Raw genomic sequence first — 11320 nt, 5'->3', positions numbered from 1 at the left:
TTCCCACAGAAAACATTGGTATTAACTTTGCAGAAAACATTCTATCTCTGTACGTGTAAGTCCATCCATCCATTATCTATACACCTTAATCCTCACGAGGGGGGGCTGGAGTCTATCCCTGCTGATTTAGGGCGAAGGCAGGGGACACCCTGGACAAGTCACCAGTCTATCACAGGGCTTGTACGTGTCAGTGTTGAATACAAATGTTGCGTTTAGTGTTTGACAGCAGACAGTTTCTTCTGACTCATTCCTGATCCCTCACACAGAACCAGCGCAGGGACGCGGAGCCCAGCTGTGACCGATGCGGAACCTCATGCGCTCTGAGCGGCTGAAGGCGGCGGGAGAGGGAGGGAGGGAGGGAGGCTGGAGGGGTGAGGAGGGCTGAGAGTCACATGGGAAGCAGTCAGGCTGCTGTCACATGGCTTGTGTTTGCAGGTTGAGCTGAAGGGGGGAGGAGGGCTTTTTGGAGAAGAAGTTTGTGTAACAGAGAAACTGCGGCATTTTGTAGGTTTTTTTCTTCTTCTTCCATGAAGTTCTTCAACACGTTGAAACGCTGAATCGGATCAAGGAAGACCTGCTTTGACTTAAAAAAAAAACAAAAAAACAGCTTATTATGGAAATCCCTGCCATAAATCTAAAGGTGAGGCTGCTGTTTACTTGTTGTGTTGAGAATAGCAAATGTTGGGGAAATGACAACTTTGGTTTCTTCTCACTTCTCGTCTGTGTGTGTTGCAACCAGAACACACTGACCTGCATTTGTTGGTGCTTTTTGTTAAGTTTGGAAAGTATTTAGGAGATCTAGCTACCAACATACAAATATGTTTAAGCGTTTTGAATCAAGGGCAGCAGACCTTTGGACAAAGAAAATAACATAACGGGATGTGACAGATGCAAACTTGTTGAGGAATGTGCTTATCAGATACAACAATCAATGTACATTTGTGTAAATATAGCCAAAAAACAAAAACACTCAGATAAATTTGCTACAGGACATGACTGGAAACATCCAAATAAAGTCACATCAGACATTTCTGTTTGCTTTATTTGTTATTTTAAAGAACATGGCAGTATAAGCATTGACTTTTTCCCCATCAGTGAAGTGATACCTCTGATCCTTTGAGCCTCACCTCACAGCCTTTAAAAAGGAGAACTGTTGAGCTGAGCTTTGTCCTCCTATTGTTTTTAACAAACGTCCAACTTTTTTTACTCAAAACTTGTGATGTGAAAAGCGAGCCAAGGGGACTCCCACGCTGCAATACTTCTGGGAAGGATGCCGCGTTCTCCCTCTTCATGCTTTGTGTTCATACATTTCAAACCATCTGGATGATCACATGCCTTTTGTTTAGTTCTGTAGTTTCTGGTTATGATGTTTGCAATGAGATTGAAGCCGGCATGCATCTAATGATCGTTTTTATGATCTGTTCATCAGTTGTTTTTCAAATCTGGAATTCAAAGTGACGTTTTTAGATCTTTTCGTTTGTCGGATCAACCGTCCAAAAACCAAAACTAATCCAGTTGTCAGTTATATAAAAGAGAGAAGCTTAAGAAACCTCACTGTGGAGAAGCTGGAACCACTGAATGTTTCAGTTTTTTATTGGTATGTGACTGATTGGTAATGCATTCCAGCTGTGGACTAAACTGACCATGAAGTCCTTAATAACCCTGCATTTCTGTTCAACACTTGTCTTCTCTATTACAGGCCATAGTACTGGTGCACTGGCTGCTTACAGTATGGTGAGTGTGTGTTTTTTCACAACCCTGAGGAATTTCTCTCCTCTTTTGGCTCGCATACACACTCTTGATTCAGGTCTACTCCTTCACCTGCACGTCCCCATGCTTTGTGCAATTGAATGCATCTTGTGTGTCTCTCCTGTAGGGGATGCATGGCCTGGCTGCCCCAGTCCTTTGCATGGGGGAACTTCAGTGTTTTAGCAATCGGAGTCTGGGCAATTGCACAGAGGGACTCGATCGATGCTGTGCTCATGGTGAGTCCTCACATTGATTCCTTCGTCTCGGCATCATGTGACACATACAGGAGTCTAACTATAGGCGCAGCGCTGCATATCTGTGCTAACCCATTTGTCTGAGGAATCTAGGACAGTCTGTGAGCATCCCTTTGAGAAAGATAGCCTTCTCTTAGTTCTGCACAGAGTACAGTAGCTGTGGCTTTCAATCAGTTCACAGCTGCAGCAGCAAACATGTGCGAGTTAAGTCTTAACTAAGGTCAGTCGAACTTCCAATTAAAGCCTAAAAGGTCACCATGTCCAAACTCTGAACTCATAGTTCCACTCCAACAACCCCTGACGCCTGCTGGCCGACAACAAAAATGTGACTCATTAACTGTTGTCAACTGCTATGTAAGTTGGGTTGAGTAATTTTTGAAAGAAAAAAAAAATCTACGGATTAAATATTTTTTGGTTGCTTTATTCCTCTGTGACAGTAAACTAAATATCTTTGGGTGTGTGGACGAAACAAGAAATTTGAGGACGTGAGCTTTAGGAACGTGAAAGAAACTTTTTACAGCATTTTCAGACAGTTTATAGACTGAACAATTAAGTGAGTCCCGTCATTTTCAGACTATTGAGCGCACCTGAATATAAGCTGCACCCGCTAACTTTAAAAAGGGAAAAAATAATTTGCCCTTTTTTGGGCGGCGGTTTTCCCGTTTTTACCTTGGGTTTTTTCCCCGTAAGGTTTTTTTAACTTTTTATTTCCTTTTTTCCGGTTACCTTCCCCAATTCGTTCCGTTAATTGTTTTTTTCCAATTGTTTTTTTTACCCGGGTTGTTTAAAGAATTAAAATTCCGTTGGCTTCCCGGGAAAGTTCTTTGTTCGTTTTTTTCTTTTTCTTCTGTGGCCTTAAACCCCTTAAGTTGTTTTTTTTCGTTTTGGGATTTGACCGGCTTTTGATTTCTTTTTTCCCCCCTTTCTTCGTTTTTTTTTTGTTTTTGGTTTTCATTTTCCTTTTGTTTTTGGGGCAATTTTTTAAAATTGGGAAAAGCCCTTAGTTTGGCGGCTTCTTTTTTTAGGCGGCGTTTTTCAAGGGTTTTGAAAAAGTTGGCGGTTTTTGTTTTGGAATTTCCGTTAATTTTTTGAAAAAACCAAAAAAATCAACAGATTAATTGGTACTCAAAATAATGGTTGTTTGCAGCCTTATTTCTAGAATTGTTGTCAATTTTAACCACAGCTACTGCCATGCGAGGTGCTCGGCCACCATCAGGAGCAACTTCAAGTTCAGTCCCTTGCCCAAGAACATTTCAACACGTACCGGGGGTCAAACCAACAACCTTGCAATTAGCGAACCACCTGCTCTATTGTCTGAAACAGGGAGCAAGGAGAGTGAAAGAATTCTTAGAGCATATTTAGATTTAATGTACAGCAGTGAGGACTGAGCCCTGCTGTAGCTGTGCTGCAGGTCTGCACTGCACTGGAGATTTACTTGTTGTTAAACTGTCAAAACTTCTCACTGGAGGTCCTTGTAATAGTTAAATTCTTCAAAAAAGTATATATTTCCTGCTGGAGAAAAAAAAAAAAAAAGGCTTCTATCTCAGATGTTCAAGAACTTGACAGCTTTGTGTAGCGAATGAATCTCGAGGACTATCGGACGTCTGACTATTAGACTGATCAAAGCCACAGTCAGAGTCTGTCTTCAGGGTCTCACAGCTTTGAGGGGTTTGAATAAAGAGATGCACCTTGAGAAAACTACTTTTTCTTTTTTGCTAAGTGACAGTTTTGACAGTGATGGATCCTGACTGTCACTGGAGTGAACCTGTGAACCATGTTGCCACCAGACGTAACCGCAGGGGAGCCTTTTACCTTGTTTGCACTCCAACCCAAGGTCACTGTTCAGGTTCTGTCAAGGACTGTGGACTGGGAGAGTTAAGAACATGACTGACAAGCAGAATTCTTTGACACTGGTCAGTGTCTTTGGTCAAATCAACCACTCACCGCTCAATTGCAGGGACGGGAGATGAACTTCCTCTCCCATGTCTACTTTAACATACTGGGTAACTTTTTCAGCAGCATTAATTCAAGTGCCTCAAATGTTTGAAAGTTTAAAATAATTACATATTGAAATGACATTTCATTCTCTCATGGACGATGAAGACAAAAGTGTGGGGGGGGACTGTTTTCTCTTCTTTTTTTATTTTTACTGTAGCACTTTTTTTCCCGTTGGATTTGTTGGGTTTCTTTATGATTTTATTTTGTGAGGTCTTGACCTTACTGTGTGAAGAGCCTTGAGGTGACTCATTGCATGTCATTATAAATACAATGGAATTGAACATTTTTTCCACTGTGTATACAGTTGGATTTTTTTTAAATCTCATTTTCCCCATTGAAACTTTTTTTTTTTTTTTTTTTAACAAAGGACTAGCTTTATTTTCCACCTATTCTAAGACATTACTTTATCTTTACAGATGTGCACTTTATGTTTAACAGCCTCACACACAGCATGTGTCCATTAAGGCTTTATGCTCTCTTTCATCCCTGTAGTTTCTGATGGGGATGATTGTGACCATACTGACCGACATCATCCATATTGGGATCTTTTACCCGTCAAATGACTTGGCAGCAGAAAGAGCACGAGATGTGCTTCGCTTCAGCACGGGAATGGCCATCCTCAACCTGCTGCTCAAACCTGCATCCTGCTTCTTTGTCTACCAAATGTACCGCGAACGGGGAGGAGATTACAATGTCAACTTTGGTAAGTGCCACTTGCGGAACTGAGTAAAGTAACACAAGAAATCTGAAGACTTTTCAGGATGCAGTCATGTGGCGAGTAGGTCGTATGCAAGTGTTTCAGTTATGTAGAGACATTAACAGGATTTTAAACATTCTTTCACTGGCAACTGATTCCATCTTCTTGAATTTATGCAGCAAAAGCCTTGTTCATTTTCCTATATCCATTTTGGCAAGAAGTAATTGCACATTACATAGCATCCAGCAAGTGCACATTCAGAACTGGTGAGAAACTACCCAGAATATGTGAGCATATATGTGCCCCACACAGAGATGACCCCTGAGTGCGACCAAAGCTGAATGTACGGTGTGATGCATGTATCCAGGGGCGCTCTCAGATCCTCCCTGTGTTGTTTTATGCTGTTTGTCATGAAAGGCCTGCCAAGTGCAGCAAAACTGGGAAGACTCTGCACTACACCACCAGCGGATGATTCCACCGTCAACGTAATTAGTTACAGTCACAAGACTTTATATGCCGTAAAATATTTGAGCTGCAGTTTGGCTGAGCAAAGGAACCCTTTCTCCGGAATTCTTTATCACATCTGTGTGTCTTCCTGGCCACCGTTTCTACTGCATAGAGGAACAGATCAAACCTGTGCAGGCTGAGAAACGTATGAAGTGCCACGATTGCACAGAGAGACAAAAATAGCACAGGGCTGATGTGAGCAGAAACAGAGATGGAGATGGTATGGAAGAACATAGGAAAGGAGACTTTGTGTTGGTTATTGACCGCTGAGTTTATAGCTTTCTCTTTGTGGACAAATAAGTGATAAGCACGCTGAAGAGTCAGGGGGATACTGGAGATGTGCTCTCTGGTCAGCCGTGTGTGGCCATTGATTTGTAGTCTTGAACTCGCTCTGCTGAGAGCTTTTCCATTAGAGGTCCCACTGAGCTGTGACGTCTGCTGGACTCCTTGAAAATCTTCATCACTGCTTCATCGGTTTGCCTTTTACAGTTGATGTATTCATCGTTTGCTGTGAGTGGTTTCATATAGGAGCTGCCGTTTGCCTTCATTAAAAGAAAAGGGCCAACAAAAATGAACCAGGAGGTTGGAGGTATAATGCTTTTTTTTTTGTTGTTGCTGTTGCTATTAATTGTAATATCACCAAGCAAAACTAGAATTGCATTTCGCTACACACTGCGAGAAGTAATGAAATTTCCCTGCATTGCGACCCAGAACGGCAGTTGACAAAATACATCTCTTGACTGTTGGAGGATAATTGAATATTGATGAATCTGCTCTCTCTGTGGTTTTACTTTACTGCCACATTCACACAGCAGGTACATCCATTAGACTGTGTGGTGACTGATGAAAGCAGCTCATGTTAGTTTCACACAATGTGTGTTTTAATTGCCGCCTGATTGCGTTGCTGCCATTGATGTGGTTCCCTGCTGCATTCAGCACTCTGGGAATCAGACAATCAGGTGCATGTGAGTGAATTGTTGATTCAGGTAGTCAGAGCTCCCTGAACTTTGATTGGCAGCCCTCTCACGGTGGTCTAAATTACACTGAGTTTTTGTATTAGGTGTAACTTTTGCGTGGCTTGTTAGAATAAAGGCTTCAAGTCGGAGGGATCAAACATTTGCACGTTTTCACCAAAACTGTGCAAACATTGCTTAGCAACAGTAAACCGGCGCATTAGAGCTGTCAAGGCAAAGTGGTTTTATTTAAATATTTCAAACACAGAGACAAGACAGGTGCTTTGTGTAGGTGAAAAAAACATTACAGCAACATTCAGAAACAATAAGCAGTAATTAGCTTTGGGTTTCTCCATAAGCGTATGCGGTGTGAATGGGTGGGTAGGAGCGATGGTTGAGTTTTATGGCCGTGACTTTTCTTCTTTTCCCTTTTTAGAGCAAAATCCATGAGCAAGTTTGTAAGGAATGAATTAGAAAGAGTTTCTGTCTGCTCTTATTGAGTCATAAACTTGCTAACTGTTTCCTATTGGCCACTGCCAGGAAAACACCTCTAAGCAGCCCAAAAATGATGTCCTCTATGGCCCACCTCTATAAAAGAGACGTCGCTGAAACTGTTGACAGGACACTGTCATCTGCAAACTAGATCGTTTTTTGTCTTTTTAATTTAAAGTTGGCATTCACGGAAGTTTAATATTTGCATTTTTTTTCCCAGAGCCTCAAAAAGTAGTCTAAAAAGAAGTCTTTGGGCAGAGCAGGACTGCTGATACACATATGCAGTGGAATCACAGTCATCATCATCTTCTGCTTGACCATCTCTGATTTGATTGAAACTACTTAATCATAAACTCATGTTATTTAAAATGGTATTGCTCAAATTTTAGCTTTATATATCAAATACTTTCTGTGACAGTATTTTTTAAAAAATTACCCACTGACCCACTTTCAGCACATTTTTCAAATTTCAAATCTTCCGTCTTGGTTCTCATCATGTCATTGATTTTGAATGTGAAATATTGGGCAAGTAGATGCAATAATCTTTGCATATGGGTAAGTTCAAATATCAACAATATTGAAGCCCAGATGTGGGAAGTGACTGAAAATGACATTATATGCCAATTTTTTCTGAGTAATATTTTGAGAACCTTTTTGAAACTTCAGAACTGTGTTCTACTTAGAATTGGTTATCTAACAATAGTTTTGTTTTTATGTTACCACTTGTCCCACCTGCTCAAACAGTTATGTAAGTTCAACAAAATTTACTTTAAAAATTTTTTACAACCACATATTTTGCAAAAAAAGTATTCTGTTCTTTTTTTTTTTTTTTAATTATTATTACTGTGCAAACCTGGAAGCTAGAAAGCAATTTTAAGTAATTTTAATTCAACCAAGCGTGCCTCACCTTTAAGTTTGGTATCTAGTTCCTAAAATACATCCATGGCTTCTACCTACACTAGTCAGGTGGCGCACTTCCATTTTGGCTAATTAAAAGTTACAGCAACATATCATAAGCCCCCCACTGTTATATTTTAAGGGCTTACAAGAGCTATTAGAAAAAGTGCTGGTAGCAGCTGGCATATCTACGCCACACAATGTTATGCGCATTAGCACATATTGCTAACTGTTGCACCACCTAACCGTCCGCAGTGTTTCCCGATACATGATAAATTTAGCACAAAGTGAAACAACAACAATTTAAATCACTTCAGCATCCAGGCAGTAATGTGGTGAAACAAACTAACATTCTGATCTCACGTTTTCCTTATAAATCCTGTACAGTAAATACTAAGACTAACTAACAACGCAGCAATACTAGAAAACCATAAGGTGGAGAGAGACAGACAAAGCTAGACAACTATCTGCAACTGTCAAAATCAACAGGTGTTCTCAGGAATTGTTAGTGGGAAAAATCTGCTATAATTTGCCAAAGGACGAGGCTTCACACAAATCACCTGCCATGCATTACCTCTAAATGTTTCCAGCTGGCTTGTGGTTATTCACTAAGTCCAAGTGTAATCCTTGTGCCTTTGACAAAAGCTGAATTTTCCTTTTCTTGTTTTTTCCCCCTTGTTTTTGTTCTTGCATGTCATAATTAGTAACCTCACACTCTGTCTCGCTCTTTGGCACACTTCACTGTCATGTTGTTTCTTAGTGAACGCTCGTGTTGTCTTGTGTTTTCCGGTTATGATTTAATAATTTTTTTTCTCTTCTTCTCTCTTCTCTTCTGCTGACCTTTAACCTCTCAGACTTAGAGACCTCTGTGGACAGTCGATGCACTACGGACAGTGCTGACAGTGCCTTTATTGGCCGCCGATATTGATTCCCAGCTTCTTCCTTTCTACCATTTCTCTCCTCCAGTCATCCTCTTCCATCCCCTTCCATGCAGGAAGTAAGATTTCAAATCAGACTGCAGGACAAACAACACAAATAGACTTTTTTTCTTCTTCTTCTTTTTCTTTTCCAGTTATTATCTTGTTAACTGTTCTATTGCCTATCTCTTTGTAATCATTTATCTGCCTGTTCCCATCTTCACCTGTTCCCCATGACCTTCCTCTACCTGCTTTTTTCAGCACAGTGTGTTTGTATACATGTCTATTGTTTTATATGTGTTTATATGTTTTTGAAAGTTTTGCATCTACTGTATGTTTTATTCAGATTTTAGTCTCCAGGCACCTCATTTGTGTTTGTGGGTTCTGTTTGCATATATTTAAAGCATTGCTGCATGATGGTGCACATTCTAAAATGAGCCCAATTAAAGTCAGCATAATGTTGACTCATAATAGACAATAAATGTGACCTGGTTGTGTGCACACACTTTGGTTTGTTGAGCTTGACATGATGCCGTCCTTTGGTTGTATAGATTCATCAAAGTTATGTGAGTAAAATTATATCAATGCAACTTTTTTTTTTCTTTGCAATAAAAGTAAATGGCTTGTTTGGTTAGCGTATATATTTGTCACAGTAACAGCACTCTGGGCCATGCAGAGGTATGCAGGCCTTTGAACTTCCAAAATCACATCATTGCTATTCTGGCCATTTCAGAGTCGGGGCATTTTGTTGTTAGAGCATTACACAAAGTCCTATAAGGTGTTTCAGAGGATTTTGCCCGCATATAATTAATTGTAAAACATGTTTACATGACATAATATACACCCAGGAACTCGTATGCACCAGTTTTCAGAGCGAAAGAGAGTTTTCTCATACTCTGATCTCAGATCATAGATGGCTCCTGTCGTCAAACTGTCCTCAAAACAGCCACAATACAAGGAGCTAATCAGACAGTAGTGGGTCTAATAAGCACGAGTGATGAAATGGGTGGAAGTTCTGCACCACTCAAAGGAGAATTTTATAAAAAGAATTGTCAATTTTCTCAATCTAGCATTCATCAGAGGCACTACATGTGTGTTGCTGTATGTTGGCAAAAACAGTTTCCAACAGTATAATCCATATTTATCCAGAGGCAGCCAGATGCTCGAGTCAAGATAACAAATCTGTCCAACTGTGTCATGAATGTGTGCGAGGAGTGTGAAGAAAAAAAAAAAAAAACATGAGAGGAGGTTGCGTGGAAGCCCTCTAACATACCCAAAATAGTCCAAATTCCAAGGGCAATGATGATTAAAAATAATGCATTTGAGTGGCAGATGATGTGTGTGTTGAACTCTTTTGGCTTGTCTCTTCAGGTTTCCCCTCAGTATCACGAAACAGGGACGCCTATCAGTCCATTGACCATCAGGATGAGTCCTCCGGCCCAGCAAATCCCTTCAACCAGGCCCAGGACAGCAAACCGGGAGTCCGCACATACTGAGCGAAGCCAGCGTTGAACAATGTTTTTCCTCTGACTTTTATATGCAGCAGTGCAACGCTTACAGACAAATTCTACAACCGATTCCACGCTGTCGCTGTGTTCTGCACAGTTGGTTCACGCTGAAACTTTATTATGGTGAAGTAATTATCCGTTTGGGTTTTACAGTAAAGTGTGGCATAATTAAACCCCTTTTTATTTTTATTTTTTTCAAAGATAGTCGTGTGATTTGCTGAGCTGGCACATAACTGCAGAGGAAAAACTCTTCTTTCGCTCCCATGCTGAGTTGCTGTTGTTACCACCTACTATTTTAAATAGACAGGTGTTGAATGGAACTGTCATGTTGAGTCTTTTTTTTTGTTAAATGAATGTGGCACTTACAGACATCAAGAGTTTTTCTTTGTGTTCTGTAAATTATTATGTTCTCCGTGTATGCAGTATGTAAGGAATATTTGCTGGTAGCAATGCTGAAAACACTGGACTGTTAGAAACACAAGAGAACTGAAAATACTGTTTAATGCTGTTGCCTTAGAAGTTACCCTTTTGCCTTTTTTAACTAATGTGAGCTGGAAGATCTTCTGCTGAACTGAAGACTGGCCTTTATTCTCATAGGACATTAGGTGCTTAGTACAGTGCAGCAAACAGAGCGACACTGTTCATTTATCTTGTTTAGTATCTATGCAAATTCCACATTAAGACTGTCATTTCTCGGTACCGCTTTAAGTTTGAAATGAAATGCATTAAAAACATAAATAATGTTGATTTTTGTAATAGCCACAGAATGATCATCATTCATACAGTTATTGTCATATAAGTGAAGGCCTTATTATGTAAAACATGTTTACAGTCAATAAATTACAGACCACATACTGTGCAGCCTCTGATGGATCTGTTGGAGTGTGTTCCTGCTTCACAGGGAGAGTGGAAATAAGTCAGTTTTGTCGCATCACAAATGTTAAATGAAGTGTTTGAAACGTTAAAACGCCCGCAGCCACACTGTCATTAGTGCCCCGTGAAAAATGCGTAACATCGCACGTCATTCATTGAGCACTTCATGAAGTGTGCACTCTCAGTTTTAGTGAGCAGATTGCGGTGATAGCCGAGGGAGGAGGAGGAGGAGGAGGAAGGCAGACAGTGGTTGCTGAGCGATGGCATCGTTTGTACTCGTTCCAGTCTGTCGAAAGTGTAACAAGTTTGGAGTTCCTGTTTTGAAACAGCGGTGATGTGGTAACCGCTCCAGTCACATTACGGATCTGTGAAGTTATCGCTGCAGTAGTGGCTCGACTCGTATAGATTAGAAGAGAGGCCTTATTTGCTTACACGCTTTATCTACCTAATTATACCTTAATGCAGTGTATGCGCT

At 40.5% G+C, this 11320-nt stretch overlaps 1 protein-coding gene across 2 annotated transcripts; it reads left to right on the top strand.

The window, feature by feature from the left end:
• Positions 1-448: 448 nt before the first annotated feature.
• agtrap (angiotensin II receptor-associated protein) lies at positions 449-10841 on the top strand. 2 transcript variants are annotated; one of them, XM_008306925.1, is made up of 5 exons: positions 449-640; positions 1700-1734; positions 1877-1985; positions 4494-4704; positions 9836-10841. In XM_008306925.1, the coding sequence occupies exons 1-5, from the start codon at positions 614-616 to the stop codon at positions 9958-9960; spliced, it is 507 nt and encodes a 168-aa protein (XP_008305147.1). In that variant the 5' UTR covers positions 449-613; the 3' UTR covers positions 9961-10841. The 2 variants fall into 2 exon arrangements, with proteins under 2 accessions (XP_008305147.1, XP_008305148.1); XM_008306926.1 differs by lacking the exon at positions 9836-10841 and adding an exon at positions 8402-9701.
• Positions 10842-11320: the final 479 nt, after the last annotated feature.

Source organism: Stegastes partitus, unplaced genomic scaffold (assembly GCF_000690725.1).
Source record: "Stegastes partitus isolate 25-593 unplaced genomic scaffold, Stegastes_partitus-1.0.2 Scaffold49, whole genome shotgun sequence".
NCBI lineage: Eukaryota > Metazoa > Chordata > Actinopteri > Pomacentridae > Stegastes > Stegastes partitus.
This window is presented reverse-complemented; position numbering and strand designations above follow the sequence as displayed.

Excerpts from the sequence above, each read along its gene's own strand:
- agtrap (XM_008306925.1), top strand. The coding sequence starts at position 614 with ATGGAAATCCCTGCCATAAATCTAAAG. Across the intron at positions 641-1,699 it reads TCCCTGCCATAAATCTAAAG|GCCATAGTACTGGTGCACTG; the intron begins GTGAGGCTGCTG and ends TCTCTATTACAG. Across the intron at positions 4,705-9,835 it reads AGATTACAATGTCAACTTTG|GTTTCCCCTCAGTATCACGA; the intron begins GTAAGTGCCACT and ends TTGTCTCTTCAG.